General features: G+C 47.0%; 1 protein-coding gene across 3 annotated transcripts in view; it reads right to left on the reverse strand.

Annotated features, from left to right (window-relative positions):
* Positions 1 to 16,934, reverse strand: part of NCAPD3 (non-SMC condensin II complex subunit D3) — a 57,259-nt gene that overhangs the window by 10,280 nt on the left and 30,045 nt on the right. For all 3 annotated transcript variants that reach the window (XM_024756876.1, XM_024756875.1, XM_024756877.1), the window contains exons 17-26: positions 14,195 to 14,386; positions 13,773 to 13,870; positions 13,563 to 13,678; positions 10,139 to 10,246; positions 7,966 to 8,080; positions 7,755 to 7,865; positions 5,850 to 6,088; positions 5,116 to 5,195; positions 423 to 560; positions 150 to 283 (exon numbers count right to left, since the gene is read on the reverse strand). In XM_024756876.1, the coding sequence (XP_024612644.1) occupies positions 150 to 283; positions 423 to 560; positions 5,116 to 5,195; positions 5,850 to 6,088; positions 7,755 to 7,865; positions 7,966 to 8,080; positions 10,139 to 10,246; positions 13,563 to 13,678; positions 13,773 to 13,870; positions 14,195 to 14,386 (1,331 nt within the window). The remainder of the gene's footprint in view (positions 1 to 149; positions 284 to 422; positions 561 to 5,115; positions 5,196 to 5,849; positions 6,089 to 7,754; positions 7,866 to 7,965; positions 8,081 to 10,138; positions 10,247 to 13,562; positions 13,679 to 13,772; positions 13,871 to 14,194; positions 14,387 to 16,934) is intronic.

Genomic DNA, 16,934 nt, shown 5'->3' on the forward strand with positions numbered 1-16,934 from the left:
CGCTGCCGGGGGCGGGGCAAGGGGGGATGCACAGCCGGTGGTCCATCGGCCTGCACGGCACACCTGACGGCCAAGGACATAAGGGGCCCTGGCTGCAGGGGAGCTGGGTCCTTCACACATGTCTCATCCCCCACGCCGGCCGGTCCTACCCAGGATGCTCAGGCAGATTTTGGAAGTGATGTTGAACCGCTGCTCGTCTGTGAAGTGCTCCAGAAGGAACTTGTAGATTTTCATCCGCTTCTCCTTGTTTGTCTTCCCCTTCAGTGAGAACAGCCGCTTCTCTCTAGGGCAGAACAGGACCCTCTGAGCACTGCCCATGGGCGAGGCCGAGAGGAATTCACTTCCAACGGCAGCTGGAGCCACCCGCACGCCCAGGAGGTGATGCTGCCCGTCTCCCCACACTCCGCCCCGGCGGCGCTGACCTCTCCGACTGGGGGAACCGGTTGTACTTCTCGTGCTTCTCGTAGCTGCTGAAGTGGAAGATGCACTCGATGAAGTGCTGGAAAAACATGGCAGGGTTCCTCTTCAGCAGGAGGTGGGCCAGGCAGAACTTCCCAGTGCTGCGGAGAAGGGGACAGGGGACCGTGTGCTACCGGAAGACAGCCTCTAAGTCACACCAAGACCCTGCAACAGAGGGGACCGTGGAGAGGGTGGGCGACAGCTGCACTCCTGTCACTCGGCTCCTTGGCCCATCCTGCCCTGTGAACCCCGGTCTCACCACCAGCTCTCCCTGCAAAGCTCACAGGCCACTGTCACTCAGCTACACCTCACATGTGGGACTCCCCCCCCACCCCACCGCCAAAACCGCTCCTTCAGGCGGACCCGCTGGCAACGACCACCACGAGTGAACCTCACCCTCTCACCCCAATTGAACTCTGAACCTTCTCGAGCACCGGGATTAAGCACAAGAGGTTAGTTCGGGTAAGCAGGACAAGGACCTGCCACAGGTGGCAGCCGCTCGACCCAGGCTTAAGAGGGACACATAAGGCCCAGCGCCCACGACCCCAAAGCAGGCACACGCGGACAGGCGAGCGAACGCCCAGGCCTGGCCTCCGCTTGGGGGTCAACCCGAGGCAGTGGAGGCTGGCTCTGATCCGGTCACACCGGCCAGACCCATCAGTTCAAGCTCAGTGGAACTTCCACCCGACAGGAGCCCCGCCGCTCCTGGGGGGAGGAGCAGCAACAAGCAGTCTGAGCACTTTGCTCTTGGCCTTGGGACGCGCAGGATCCCAGGAGAGCCCCTTCCCCCGATGCTCTCCTTCAAGCTAAGGATAAACTCAGTCTGTTCACAGCACACACACCCACTACGAGTCAGAGGACGCAGGTCAGAGATCTCGACAGTGACGTGACCTGCTGCCAACAGCAACCCTCCGACTGTTCACCCTGACGCCCTGCAACCACAGAGCAGCGAAAACTCTACCTACCAAAGGGAGTTCCCTGGGGAGGAGGCCTGAGCGCCGTTAAGTGCCCTCAGTCCACTCCACACAAACCTGCTCAGCCTCTGAAAGCAGGCTGGAGGCGGAGGCCACAGGGTCAGAGGAGGGGCTTTCCTGACAGGGTCACTCTGCTAAACCAGCAGTGACCACGAATGGAGAAAACCACTAAACAAGCAAAAACATCCCCAAGAAACAACCTGACTTCACCCCTGAGGTATCCGATGACAGTTAACCCTTCAAGGGTTTTCGCAGCTGCCAGACTTGGAAGTCATTCCTATGAATACGTACAACCAGACAGAATCCAGTGATGCTTCTGCGAGAAGACGGGCTGCTTTAGGCTTCCATTTGATGTCAAATGCTCATCTACTCACTTTAGGTCAAGAACATGTACAGGTGGTGACTGATGGGCAAGCACCCTGGTGAATAACCAGCTTAAACAACTGTGCAAATAAATTCCACAGTTTAGGGACTTCCCTGGTGGCACAGTGGTTAAGAATCCACGTGCCAATGCAGGGGACATGGGTTCAAGCCCTGGTGTGGGCTTGAAGCCCTGGGCAGGCTGCTGGTGAGAAACCACATCCTCCACCAGGCTCACATGAGGCTCAGCCTTTCTTCTGGACGCTCCTGCCACGCGCCTGTTTTGACCACTTGGTAAGTACTTCCTGGTTTTCTCCATTCCAAACCCCAACATCGCTGCTATGGTCTGAATCCCAGTTTGTATCCCCCCGAATTCCTATGTTGGAAACCAAGCCCCCGAGGGGGTGGTATTAGGAGAAGGGCCTTTGGGAGGTGACTGGGTCACGAGGGCAGAGCTCTCACCGATGGGGTGAGCGTCTTATAGACGCAGCCCGAGTCCCTCCTTCCCTTCTGCCACGTGAAGACGTGGTGCTGTGAGGACAGGGTGAGAGGTGTGCTCTCTGGAAGCGCCTCACCTCACGCTCGCCACCTCCAAATGCAGAGGGGCAGTTCCTGCTGCTGATCGGCTGCCCAGTCTGTGGGACTTGTTCTAACAGCCCAGAAGGCCTGGGACAATCTCTCAGAGCCCTTTCAGTATCCACACAGGCTCCTGGTCCCCCGGCTTCATCGACTCAGGGACTGCCCCCCACCAGGACTGTGTGTCACAACATCGGAGCCCCCACTTCTGAGGTCGGACAACCCACCCTCACCTGCCGACCCATGAAGCTTTCTGACTCCCTCATCCCCTCACGTGTCCTGCAGGGAGCCCTCTGGATCCTCAATTCCTCCTTTTTCTCCCAAATCAAGCCATCTCTGCCTTACTTCCTTCTCTATCTCCATGGCCCGTCACTGTAGTCACCGTCTTGCCTTAAACCCCTCCGGTCCCTGCCTTCTTGCATGCCCAGAGCATCTGCCCAGCTCCCCTGAAACAGCCCACCAGCCACCTGGCCATCACCCAGACTGCTGTGCTACACGGGCACCACCTAGTGGACAGACGAGGAAACAGGTCATACAATTTTGTAGCCCTCATATTGGGGGTTTACGGGACCAATTAAAAATGTTGTGCAAGAAAACCATAATTCGAAAAGATAAGGCACCCCAATGTTCACTGTAGCACTAGTCACAATAGCCAAGACATGGAAGCAACCTAAATGTCCATGGACAGAGCAATGGACGAAGATGTGGTACGTATATACAATGGAATATTACTCAGCCATGAAAAAGAATGAAATAACACTATTTGCAGCAACATGGATGGACCTAGAGATTGTCATACTGACTGAAGTAAGCCAGACAGAGACAAATATCATGATATCACTTACAGGTGGAACCAAAAAAAAATGGTACAAATGAATTTATTTACAAAACCAAAAGAGTCACAGATGTAGAAAACAAACTTACGGTTACCAAGGGGGAAAACGAGGGGAGGGGTAAACTGGGAGCTTGGGCTTGACATACACATACTACTATATATAAAATAGATAACTATTAAGGATCTGTATAGCACAGGAACTCGACTCAATACTCTCTAATGACCTACAGGGGAAAAGAATCTAAAAAAGAGTGGATATACGTATACGTATAACTGATTTGCTTTGCTGTACAGCAGAAACTAACACAACATTGTAAATCAACTATACTCCAATAAAAATTAATTTTAAAAAACGTCATGCAATTTTGTTCATGCCAGAATTGCCAGGAAATCCACCACATGGACCAAAAATAAATTCACAGGGCTCTGCCGCTGTAGTCTCTTGGGAGGAGCTGTCTTAGCAGATACATATGGAAAAATTAAGGTGTTTAAAGTAAGCAGATAGGCCTGACCTTCGGCCTAAAAATAGAGGACAGATTTAGTTTTTCAAACCTTTTCAAATCATGCTCCACATTTTTACCATGGTTCAAACAAATCCAGATCGCAGGGATAAAATGGAAAGATTTAAGGGGGACGGAGAAAATGTTACCAGAAGTACTGGTTTTCTCACTACAGTGGAGATGTCTGCCTGTCCTAGTTTCCTTCTGACTCATGCTCTCATCACCTGTGGAACAGGCCCTGCATGTGGTCTACGGAGCGAACAAGGCTGTAACATACACGTGGAGGAGCTGACGCAAGGGGAAGACACCAACATGCAGGTTAAACACCCACCCTCCCCTCCCGGGTGTGTCCTCCCAAAGCCCCCCAGCACTGGTGCTTCTGCCTGCTCCTGGGCCGCACGTGGCACACGGGCTGCAGGGCCGGCCTGGGGCAGAGGGGGAAGGTGAGAGGGCACGGCATAGCTGCCCCATCTCTTTCCCAATTATACACAGAAAAAGAAAGCATAGCAGCCTTAGCTTTTTCCTCTCTGACTCTAGACGTGCTAATTAGGATGTTAACCTTCTACCAGTTTACTATGTAAAATGTTTCTCCTTGGAAAAACATACCCAAAGGAAACCGAACAGAAATCCTTCCATGGGACTAGAATAAACCACTGGTGACCATATTTAGAACCAGAGGGACCCATTACTATATGCTATTTATAGTTAATGAATCTGTAAAGACCTCTTCCCAACTGTGGTAGCTTCTGCCATGCATTCAACTTTCTATTTTCCAACTGCAGACTTGCTTTAAAAAGAATTACTCATGTAATATAATCAAGGTTAGCAAATTCTGTGAGATCATTTCTAAACCCCTTGAAAATAAATCTTTAATTATAGAAGGGGAAGAATTAACAGTGGCAAGGCAGTCCCCCTGCCTTCCAATTCTTGGGAAACACCCATTTCCAAGGAGCCTTGTAAACTATATGATTTCACACTGCAATTCTGTGTTAATCCCTAGAATTTCTTACTTACAGTTTCTGCACTTAGAAGAAAGTCTGAACTCTTACTGTACTGGCCTAGAAGTCAACAGTTACTGGTTTCTGCTCTGACAGCTGACCACAACAGAGGCTCACACTGCTCTTCACTCCTCCGTTTGGAAGAACAAAGTGTCAGCAAATGTGGTCAGTGCTGGGATTATTCGATGGTCAATCTGGACAAGGGCTTCTTTGTTTTTTGTTTTTAAACTTATGTGAAAACTAAAGCTTTGTTACACAGCTCAGCATTTTAAAATTCGGCTAATTTCCTGGCAACTGCCAAAGGCTCACTAAATCCTAAATAACGCAACTCTAAACCAATTTTAAAGAAAAAGAGATCTTTTCCAGAAACTAGGCCAATCACTCGGCTGGCTGGCGTGAGGAAAAAGACTCACCTGGCGATGTCTGGGTGCGGGTCCACCAGCGTGCTGACGAACCGGAAGAACAGGGAGCCCTTCCACTTCACGAAGTCCTCCTGCTCGAGAGAACAAAGGCTCACGCTTACAGGGGCCTGAGCACACAGCCCTCTGTCCCTGGGGCCGTGGGCGCACACATGGGAGAGTGTGGGCAGGAGAGCCCGACCGTGACTCAGCGCCCCTGCAGGCGGGGAGGCGGCTGCACCCCGCACGAGACAGTGAGGGCATGGACGCATCAGAACAGACACACAACTCACTTAAAGGTCAAATAGCATTTTCCCCTCACATCAGGCTACACACGCGCTCTCGAGCTCTGTCCACGCAGACATGTCTCTGCAGGCTCTGGGAGCATGTCTGCAAGGTCACCCGGGCAAGCACAAGGGTCCTCGTTGTACAAACGATGAACGTCCGTCTGGGAACACCGACCGTTCACAGAATCGGAACCAGACCTACTCGTCTATACGTGCTTTTCTCTATGTGCTGTTTACTTGTGAAAACAAACTTCACCCTGCACAACGGGATCTCTGAACAAACACTCAGAAGGAGTATTAGGAAGTATCAATCTGTTTAAACGTCTGTCCAGAACGTCAGAAGAGTGGTATGTGAAACTGCACGTGAGCAAATACCTGTGCCTCTACTACGGTGCAGCCCGACGCCTACACTGCTCAGACCCCCAGACAGGAGCAGCTGGCCCGGCGAGCCCTCATGCGCACCTGCAGGAGGTTAGTGAGCAAGAAGAGGGTCTGCTTGCGGATGAAGGGGTCCGAGTCCTTCAGACACACAGAGATGTTGGGGATGTACTTGTCCACCATGACCGTGTACCGGACGCAGAGGTCGCACAGGACGATGACGACGTTGTTGCGGACGGCCACATCCCCGCACACCTCCAGCTCCCGCACCAGGGCCGGGATGCTCTTCTTTGCAAGATCCTCGTGCTGCAAGCACAGCTTCCCTGCCACCGAGAAAGAAAGACACCCTGACTCTATTCTCATTCTCTGCCTCACATTTTCTCCAGCTGTATCCTGCTATGGATTTTATTTAATCAAAGTGAAAACATCACATCAACAATCACAAACAAAAAATCTAAGGCAGACAGACCCATACTAAATATTAAGAAGCACCATATACCCCCGGGTTTCACAAGGCAGACACTCTGAGCTGTTCCTTCACCTCCTTTTAAAGTCAACATCTGAATTTTGGAGTTATCCACTTACCTGGAAAATGACGAATAAAATGTAACCGCTGATACTTTTTACTTTTGATTATACACATAATTGATAGAAGCTGAAAAGTTTAATAATGAACTTGAAATCTGAGCTAGGTGAATAGATAATCGTGTCATTTATTTCACTTCTTGTTCATAGTTAGAAGAAGGAAGGCTGTTGTTGAGTTTTGTGTGTTTTTTTCTGGCCCGGGGAACATTTTGCTCTTACTTACACTTCTGAGATTTCTGAAAAATAACCATTATTACCAAAAATTCGTAACTCACGTTGAGTATACACAATCACAAAGAAAATTCAAATTTTTTTTTGCGAATACTGACAGAAGTCGGTCTTCTTAAGATAAACAACAGTGTGAGGTCATGGAAAGTATCAAATAAACTGTCTCTTTTTGTGTGTCAGTGTGTTAGTTTCTGCTTTATAACAATGTGAATCAGCTATACGTATACATATATCCCCACATCCCCTCCCTCTTGCGTTTCCCTCCCACCCTCCCTATCCCAACTCTCTAGGTGGTCACAAAGCACTGAGCTATGTGGCTGCTACAGGGTATATTGCCCAGTAGTGGGATTGCTGTGTTGTATGGTAGTTCTATTTTTAGATTTTTAAGGAACCTCCATAGTGGCTGTATCAATTTACATTCCCACCAACAGTGCAAGAGGGTTCCCTTTTCTCCACACCCTCTTCAGCATTTATTGTTTGTAGATTTTTTGATGATAGCCATTCTGACTGGTGTGAGGTGATACCTCATGGTAGTTTTGCATTTCTCTCATGATTAGTGGTGTTGAGCATCCTTTCATGTGTTTGTTGGCAATCTGTATATCTTCTTTGGAGAAATGTCTACTTAGGTCTTCTGTCCATTTTTGGATTTTGTTTGTTTGATATTGAGCTGCATGAGCTGCTTGTAAAGTTTGGAGATTAATCCTTTGTCGGTTGCTTCATTTGCAAATATTTTCTCCCATTCTGAGGGCTGTCTTTTTAGCTTGTTTATGGTTTCCTTTGCTGTGCAAAAGCTCTGAAGTTTCATTAGGTCCCATTTGTTTATTTTTGTTTTTATTTCCATTCCTCTAGAAGGTGGGTCAAAAAGAATCTTACTGTGATTTATGTCATAGAGTGTTCTGCCTATGCTTTCCTCTAAGATAAACCATCTCTTTATGATGTGAACTGCAAACTTATTTCTTCATTCCCAGAACTCAGTGCAGTGCCTGGCATACAGCTCTTGAAGAACAGACTTCATGGTGCTACATTATGAGTATTAAAAAATCACAGGTTTGATGGTAATAAATTAAACAGGGAGTGTCCTGCAGAGCTGGGCGCTCCTACAGTTACCTCCCGAGCTTACAAGCTTATAAATCACAAAGCACACGTGGAGAGGCTGCCCCGTGTCTCCTTACTCACCCAAGGTGATGACGGCATGTGCTCTGATCACAGAGGGCATGACAGAGCCCTGGAACTGGGAGATGGGCTGGGAGGATGTGGCCTCACTGTCACCTGGGTCCGACATGGTCACTACAGGAGGGAAGAGAAGGGAGGAGAGGTCTTGCTGCACTGCTACAAGGCAAACCCAGCCCCGAGGCAGCAGGCGCAGAAGGCACGCCAAGGGCCTTACAATGCTCTGCGCTGGCAGAAGCAGCCAGGATGGACTGCATCAGCAGGAAGGCTCTCTTGTCCACTCTGGCTGGACAAAGCTGGGCTACGTCTCCTAAGGTAAAAATGTACTTCACCTGCAAAGAGAATTGGTTTTGCAGTAAGAATAAGTCAAAAGAAAAATGAACACTAGCTAGGTTAAGGCCATGTCAGTGGAGTACTTTTTCTGTCCCCCAAATTAAATGGCTGGTTTTTTCCCCTGCAACAACACACAGCCACTGTAAAAATCCAGTCACTGCTTCAACTAGGGTGACTGTATAGGTTTATCATCTGTATCTAGATACTCCTGCAAGTCAAAGGGGTGCTATGACAACACAGTGTACCTCGGTGCTTCCGGGTAAGTGGGGACACGGAACAGCTGACTTACAATCCTGCCACCCACAGACACCATCCTTGTTTTTCTGTATGACTTTCTTTTCAAAGTATTTTTATAGTCACAGGGCTTCCTGTTTGCTTTTCTCACACTTGCCAGTCACACTAGGTTGAAGTTTGTGATTCTGAATTTCAGTATCAGGCATCCTTTCATGTCAATATATACGATCAATATGTTTAATGACTACATAAGTATGTTAAAAACTCTGAATGTCATCAAGGTTGACCGCACTATTACTATACATTTATGTTGACATAATCCCTTCCTGTTTGCATCAGCTCTGATGGACACCTTTGCGTCCTGGGACAGTGTTCTGCCTCCTCAGAGGGGAAGTGCGGGGTGAGAGGGCATATAGCCTGTTGCACGCTTTAAACTCACTTCCAGACTGTCCTCCTGCTTAGCTTACTAGTAGGACTCCTACCAAAACTTGTGAGAATTTGCTTCCTCAAGCCACCACTACTGTGTCTTTATTAAGGACCTTCAGCTGAACAGTTAATACTTATTTTTTTAATCGTAAAAATACAAGGGTGATGCTAAGTAAACAGTAAAATGTTGAATAAAGGCTTTTTAAGAGTAAAAAAGCTAATAATAAGGATGTGTGTGTTTAAAAAGAACTGTATCTCAGTGGATTAGTGGCACATTTGAATTATATTTAAAGAAGAGTGAAATAAACAATATATATAGGGCAAACTTCTCCATATATTTTGACCAAAGGGTTAATTTTGGTGACATATTTAAGAGGAAAAAAAAATCTTAGCGGGGAAAACTCACTGGTCATAATAAGCGTTTTTCTTAGATTGGGTAGGGAATCCTAGACAAATTAGTGGAGCAAGACCCTCCAGAGAAACCCTGGGTCGGGACCACTCTAAACATTGCGACCTCTGACCCAAAACATCTGGGATCTCGGTGATCAGGATATTTTTATTACTGAAATGGGTCCGTATTAATGCCTTGGCACAAAGGGTCTCCTCCTCCAACAAATCTAAACACGGCCATCAATCCCCAGGTCCAAGTGCGAGGGGCCAAAGCAGGAATTGAACACAGAAGGGAAGTGCTCTACTAATTAACAGACAAGGAAAATGACCAGTTTTGGCGAGACGATGGCCTAGTCTGAAGGGCATCAAAAAGCAGCTCATTTTTGTCCTTATGGGACAGTGTCAGATGCTGGAATCAGAATCACCACGTTTTGCTGACAGTCAGCTACTTGAACCAGAAAGCGGGCCCCACGTTCACTGGCTCAAAGGCACCTCTTCACGGCACCATTTCTAAAGCAGAGTGCATGCCACACACTCTCACTACTCCCAGGGCAGCAGCTTCTCCAGCTCTCAAATATTCCATTTGTTTTAGACATGACCTGGGAGCTGCTCTATAGTCTGATATTCAAACAGCTTGCCAGACACATTAGACAATTAAAAAAAAAAAATCAAACCACCAAGCCAAAAGAACAAAGAGAATGCTCACTTTACTCTTTTCTCACCTTATTACTTCTGAGCTCACAACACACACTGTGTTTTCCCTGTTGGATCAGGAATCTCACACGACCCAACTGGGAGAAGGATTTACCATCATCTCCCCCCAGATGATAAGTATGGGAGAGAAAAATGAATAGGTCACCGATAAAAAATTCTAAAAGAAAGAGTAAGCCCCAGGCTAGGAAAATCCTTTTCTTGCTAAGAGTACTGAAAACGCACCTCACACAGCTGTCTACAGGCCCAGCCGACACAAGCAGGAGAGGAGGACGCTAAGAGCAGCAGCTACTCACCGCCAGGTCTTCGCTCATCCTCCCGGTCCCGTCCTCCTTCAGAACTATGTCAGAGAGGCAGCGCACACAGGCAGAGAGCACGTCCCCACACGCCTGCACCAGGAGTCCCTGCAGCAAGTCAAAGGCCATCTCTGAAGGGCACCGCGCATCCATCAGACTGCCTGCGACACACAACTTGCTCACAAGAAACTCTACGGCCTTCAAATGCATAAACCGCAAGCCATGGAAACCCCAGCCATCATGCTTTTGCATCTTTGCTCTTTTAGCAATCTGGCAATGCAAACTGGCTAAGTGGAATTCACGAAGAACACTTATGTATGTTCTTTGTAATATGCTATATTTACTACAAACATATATATTTATGTATTATCTTTCTATTGTTACATTTGCCCTATAAGAGGGAAAGACGTCTATTTAGGAAGATCTACTGCCCTAATTTATAAGAGATCTGTAATAGCAGTGCTCCTCCAATAGAGAAAAACATTGCAATTCTTCTGGCATATATAGATGGTGAATTAACTACTGTAATAAAGAGTATATTTTAAAAACACATAGAATAAAAAAGAAGTTTTTACCCTCCTGAAATGTATTTATTAAAGTTTTCAAAATCTCTTATTAGTTAAAGTGACCTCAAGGGGGTCCCACCTCCGGCCCACACATCTCACCACGCTTATGGGCCAAGTGAGGAGCTCGGTCACACCCTATAACCTGGAAGCCACTTTTCCCAGGAGGCCGTCCCTACAAACCCAGGCTGAGCCGAGTAGCTCCGCCCCAGGACCGCCACGTTACCAGACACTCGGTTCTGTTTCAGGAATTATTCTAAGACGTTGGGATTACAGGTTAATGTGTAGGTCTCCCACACTATGCGGCAGGTGCCTTAGGAAGGGGCAGTGTGAACCACACCCCAGGGAGTGCCCAGCAGCAATACCACAAGACGGTACTCTAAGTTTGCCAAATTGCTGGCAAACCATCATCACGATCCAGACATTTGTAGTGTGACTCGGCCTAAAATGTGTCAAAGCTATTGTCTTTATTAACGTTTTACAAAATGACTGCACTTAAGATGTTAAGAGACTGCACAACCTGGAGCTTCTGAAATGCACGTGCTCTGTCCCAGCCTGGCTGAGTCCTTTGGGCCCAGCACCCGGCTGCTAGTGACAGGAAGACCTCAGAGTCTGGGCGAGCCGCCAGCCAGCCAGCCCTGGGCTCTCTCCATGCAGGGGCTCCTGTCACACTTCCAGTGTGACTCTCACTAACCAGAGAGACGTGTCCAGAGGCCAGTCTGTCCAGTCTAGGCAGACCTCAGTACAGTTTTTCTTCAGTTGGGCAAAATCTGTCTCCTTTCAATTTCCACCCACTGGTCGAAATCAGTGCTCTGTGACGCCAAATAAATCCAGTTCTCTGTCCTTTGGGTCCTTCATTCATGTGTATTAAGCCAGGCAGCCGGCCTCCCCACACTTCCTTCTCCAGCTAAACACGCCAGGCCCTCAGTGCTCCCGGCCAGCCTGCTCTGTCACCCTGCTAACTGCTCTCCTTGGATACATCCATCTGGTCTCATCCACGTTCTCTGAATGGCTGTCACTGAGACAGAATGGCAGCACGTGGCCTTAGAATCGAGTGTACAGACAGCACGACGAGCACCTGTCCCAGACACGATCTCTACTCCCACAGTCCACACCTGCACCCACTTCTTCAACGATTGCCTCAGAATGCTATGAGCTCACACCAAGCTTGCAGAGAGCAACGATGCCCAAAGACCAAGCCTCTCACACGTGCTGCCCTTGAGCTACATCTTGATGGTCTATTCTTTGGGTAACTTGTTTTTCTCCGTAAAATACAGGACATTCATTTACAGATAAAAGAAGCACAAGTACGTTTCTGGTCACTTGGATGTAAAGTATCCTGAGATTCTGGGAAGTCTCAGGGCCTTAGTCCACTGCCCACCACAAGGGAGGTGGTCTTGGCAAAGCTAACACCCTGCTGTTCTCCTAACGCAGCAGTGAGTTCCTCTCCCTTCTGGGTCTCAGTTTCTATGTTTGATGACAACTCAGCCTTCCCCACAGACTAACAACGACACAACTTACTGTCCTAATGACTGTGGCCGGTGGTGGGCAGACAGTTAGTCTTTACAGCCCTGGCTCCTCCCAGTGCAGACCCTCTCCAGCCAGTGCTGGGGAGCCACACTGGCCCAGGAAGCGGGGCCCGTGGTGCAGGCCTGGCTCCGCACTAACAAGCGACATGCCGCAGACACTTGGGGGACGGCGCCCTCACATTCTGCCACAGAACCTCCATTCTTTCCTACAGCGTTTGCTCCTCATCATCTTTTGTTTAGTTTTTACCTGTTTTCTGCTATTCAAATATGCTCCCTACTTAGGTAATGTTCCTTATTTGAAAGTTTTTCACACACTTTCTTGGATCAGAGATAAAGAGAAAATCAAATAAAGCAAGTATCCTCTTCACCAAAAAGTGCCAAAAGGTTTATGCCAGGAAAACACCAGACACAGAAAGAGCTGGGCATTTTTAATTAACTAAATTTCAACCTGCTTTAAGTCCTAAGCAAAAAAGTTACAGTATATTGTCTTACTACAATGGTTAACTTATCAGGAAAGGACTTTTTAAAAAGAACTTATACAAGAAAATGAAGCTTAGGAAGGTGGCAAGTAGCTCAGACGAAGCAATAATGTTTTTATTCTGGGAGATTTAAATATATTTCAGCAATTATTTAATTTTTGACTTCTAAAATCATTATTAATAACCCCCAGTCCTAAAATTTTTCATTATGATTAGCACTGTCTAGGAGTATATTTCATGATAAAAACTGAATACGTGATAGTAAGATAATTTATCGTTAGAGATACTTAAATGGATAGCTTTGGGGGAGTCAAAGTAACCCTCTGTGTCACACAGAACGCTGGTTTGGAGTTGTGATGATGAATCCACAGAGAATGTCAGCAGGAGGCTCTGGGAACTCTGGGGACAAGAGATACTAGGGTGACAGGATGATGGCTAATCAGGAATCTTCGGGTCTGGAGGGAAGCCGTGACTAGGAGGAAACCGCTTACACATCCCTGGAGTGAGGGAGGAGGGTCTAACAGGCTATTGTGAGCACCGAGGTTTCGATGATTAAGACAACCTTGTAGATTCGATCCTGGAAACAGGTGTCCACCAGGTGTGCTTCCTAGAAGACACTGGTACTCAGAACCAAGGAGGTGACCTCCTAAAGGAGCTGTGTGTCTTCAGCAGCCAAGATCTTCTTGGGGACTGTCAACTGCTTGTCACGTAGGTGCTTCCTTGGAGAACTAACTGCTGGGGACCACCCACCCTTCCAGGTTCTCCGCGGAGAACACGCCCCCAGCTTCAAGGCAGAGCTTTATGTCCACGTACAGACAAATGACAGACACACCCAGGAGAGTCTGTAGCGTACCTGCTCCTCCGCTGGCGTCTCTGCAGATGCTCTACAGAGTCTTTGCAAAGTATCAACAGCTGGGCTGATCAACTTTGGTGACCACCAGAATCCATTCAGCTTACTTTTGATAACATCTAAAAAAGAGAGTTAATTCCCTTGAAGTTTAACTCTTAAAAATATATAAAGTGAGAGGCAAAGCCTTTCCACGATTCTCCGGTAGACACTCACCTGTCACCTTGTTCCGGGTGCTCTGAGGAAGATGCTTTGCAATATGCCCGATAACACAGAGGATGTGCCCTAAGGTGTCTGCATTGGGGTCCTGCTGCCTGTGGAAAGGGCAGAAGAAATATCAGTATAGAACCAAAGTAAAAATTGCTGCCAACAAAATACTTTTCTTCTGGATCATCAGTATTGGAGGAAGTAGGGTAACATGGTTTAGGAGTCGAGTTGGGGAGCATTAAGGCACTTAATGTACTTGGACAATCAAAGCCTAAAAGTGATTCTTTTTTTCATGTTTGTTTTTACACCAGAATTTAAAGAAAAGATCTGTGTATATTGACAGCTATGAAAGAGCCCACTTCCTTAAGACATGAGCTTTGTTTCCAAGACTCTCTCGTGTCTGGTGGCAGCTAAATCACAAGCATGCGAACCTGCTTATTTTCTCCCAGGACTTTATGATTTGGGTGTAGTCCAGCGTGGGTGACGAGCCAGCAACCTTGGAGAGCAGCATCCAGGCCGGGGCAGAGTGCTCCTTGCCAGTGTGGGAGAGCACATTGTTTACAAAAGTGGAGGAGAACTTATCTTTCTTGGACCAGACATGAAAAGCCTTATCTAAATAGCGGCTGGAAAAAAAGACGAGAAAGCAGAATTGTAACTGTAAATACACAAAACTGTTCAGACCTGCCCCTCGGTGAAGGGTATCAACTTCTGCTCCAGGATTCTGGCACATAAAACATGTAAACAGAGGTTCCTGGCTAGTGGCTCATCTGATAGCAAACTAGGTATCTTTCTAATTATTATTACACTGAATAAGGTATATTTACCCCTCCCCTGCCCATAAAGTATTTATTTTTAAAGAAAATAATAAAATTTCATAATTCACTTGAGACCCTCTAAAATTTCTATGTAAACATATGGGGTAAGTTACCAATAACAGGTACATCCAGAGTCTACAGGGTTTTAGTGACAAAAAAACGTAGACATTGTCCTTTTTTCAATGGAAGGATTGGAGAGAAATGACATCCTAGCATTTAAATATGGTGATATTAAATGAGCTCGACTTTGCTATGACCTGCCAATGCCACTCAGAAATACATATATCACACTTTTCTAAAATAAAAAATGCTTCTGATGTATTAAAGTGTTTGTGTGATGTCATTGCTATTTTTAAACCATTTCTTATTTTACTTTTTCCTATAGCACTGAATGACATCATATGACTCATGAGACAAATGCAGTATTACATATTTAAGTGGAGAGAAAAATACATTCCTTCCCCCAATTAATTTCTTCTACTGCTAGGCACACACACACACTCAGATTAGCAAGACTTTCTCATTAAATGAAAAAAAGAATTCTCAAAGCACACAGAAGACAACTATAAGAAAATAAACACATCTACACACAATAAGCATATGCATATAAATGAATGGTTTTATTAATAAATTAGCTTTTGGTTAAAAATCTATCTAGAGTTTTACTGCAAATGACTAACATAATTTATATGTGACTGCTATCCAAAAGCAAGATACTTGAAATCAACAAATATTTAAAAGTTTATGTACAAGCATCACAGAGTATTAACTGAAGTTTACTGCAGGAAGTCAACAGAATGACAAAACATCCTCTGAACTTCCAGGTCTGAGACCTCAAATCTGGCTCCTCTCTGACCATGCACACCCTCCACATGGGCTGGGCCGTCCCCAAAGCCTCCCAACTGGACCCTCCATTAGCCACACTGCCCATCACAAGCAGGGGATGGCGCACCACTCAGAATGCGGTTCAGCAAACACCACCTGGTTTCCTGAAAAGCACTGCCGACGTCTATCCTAATATCAAACCAAAGCAACCCCCCTCAGTGCCCATCTCAGTGCCCCCTGCTGGACAGAACTGACCACGCTCTCCCTTACACTCCAGTCGACTTGTTTGACCTTCTCACTAATTCCTTTTCTTCTAATCACACCAACTGCTTGATTCTGAAGAGGTCTGATCTTAGTCATCTTCTCTAACCTACAACCTAACTCTGGGCGATGTCCTCCATCACCAGGATCGTCGCAAGCACACACTGAAAATGGGACTCCATCCCAGGCCCTCCCTCCACCCTCCACCCCCGGCCCTGCCCCACCTCTGCTTTCCGGGCCTTGTTCAACAGCAACCCCACCCAGAAGCCCTTTCAGTTAGGATTCCTGGAGCGGCAGGCCTCTAAGCCTTTGCGTTGCTATTTCCTGCCTGGAGACCCTCACCATTAGGCCTGCCTGGTTACTCTCAACTCTTTCCACCTATAGGGATGATTGAGGTCATACCACCATCAAAAGGAAGCTACCCTAAGCTTAAAAACAAGAAGAAAAGGTAAAAACCCATACTGCTCCACGTGCTCCCTGCTGGCTGCCATGACTCCCTTTCCACTGGACTGTGGGCAACCAGAGTGGAGGGTGCAGGGCGTCCTCAGCCCTCAGAGCCCGTGCCCGCTCCCCGGCTTCCCACCGCTGGACAGCTCCTCTGCAGCCAGCTGCTTCCCCTGGATCCGGGTCGCCATGCCTTGAGCTCGAGTCATTCACCGGTGGCCTGTGTCCTCAGACTCTGGTCACAGACACAGCCGATCCGTGACACCTCCTGTGCTATGAACTCCTGGGGCCCCTGCAGCACACACCACGCATGCGCCCGTGGCTCTGCACTGGCTGCATCCTCCACAAGAGCACCTCCCGCCCCTTGTTAACCGCCAAGGTCCAAACTCGAAGCTCACCTGTTCTGTGAAGTCTCCTGTCCTGAGCAGATCCTGGAATCCTAGTTACTTTCTGTTTATTAAAGAACTTATCACAAGAGTTTATTTATAGAACTCTATTCCACTAGCCCTACTGTTCTCAATCCTTTTTTCAAGTTGATTCCCTTGTTCAGTGGCTCTCACACTTTTTCTGCTCAGGGCCCTTTTACACTCTTAAAAATTACTGACTGCCTCGAAGACCTTTTTTGTTCATGCCGGTTATACCTATCAATATTTGCCATACTAGAAGTTAAAACAGAAAATTTTAAATACTTATCTATTAATTTGTCAGAAATAACAATAAGCCAATTACATGTTAACATAAATAATGCAATTCCTTCCCCCAAAAAACCTGGTATCTTTCTCAAAACAAAAAAAAACTTGGTAAGAACAGTGACATTGCTTTATAC

The sequence above is a fragment of the Neophocaena asiaeorientalis genome, unplaced genomic scaffold (genome assembly GCF_003031525.2).
Source record: "Neophocaena asiaeorientalis asiaeorientalis breed wild unplaced genomic scaffold, Neophocaena_asiaeorientalis_V1.1 scaffold424, whole genome shotgun sequence".
NCBI classification, from domain to species: domain Eukaryota; kingdom Metazoa; phylum Chordata; class Mammalia; order Artiodactyla; family Phocoenidae; genus Neophocaena; species Neophocaena asiaeorientalis.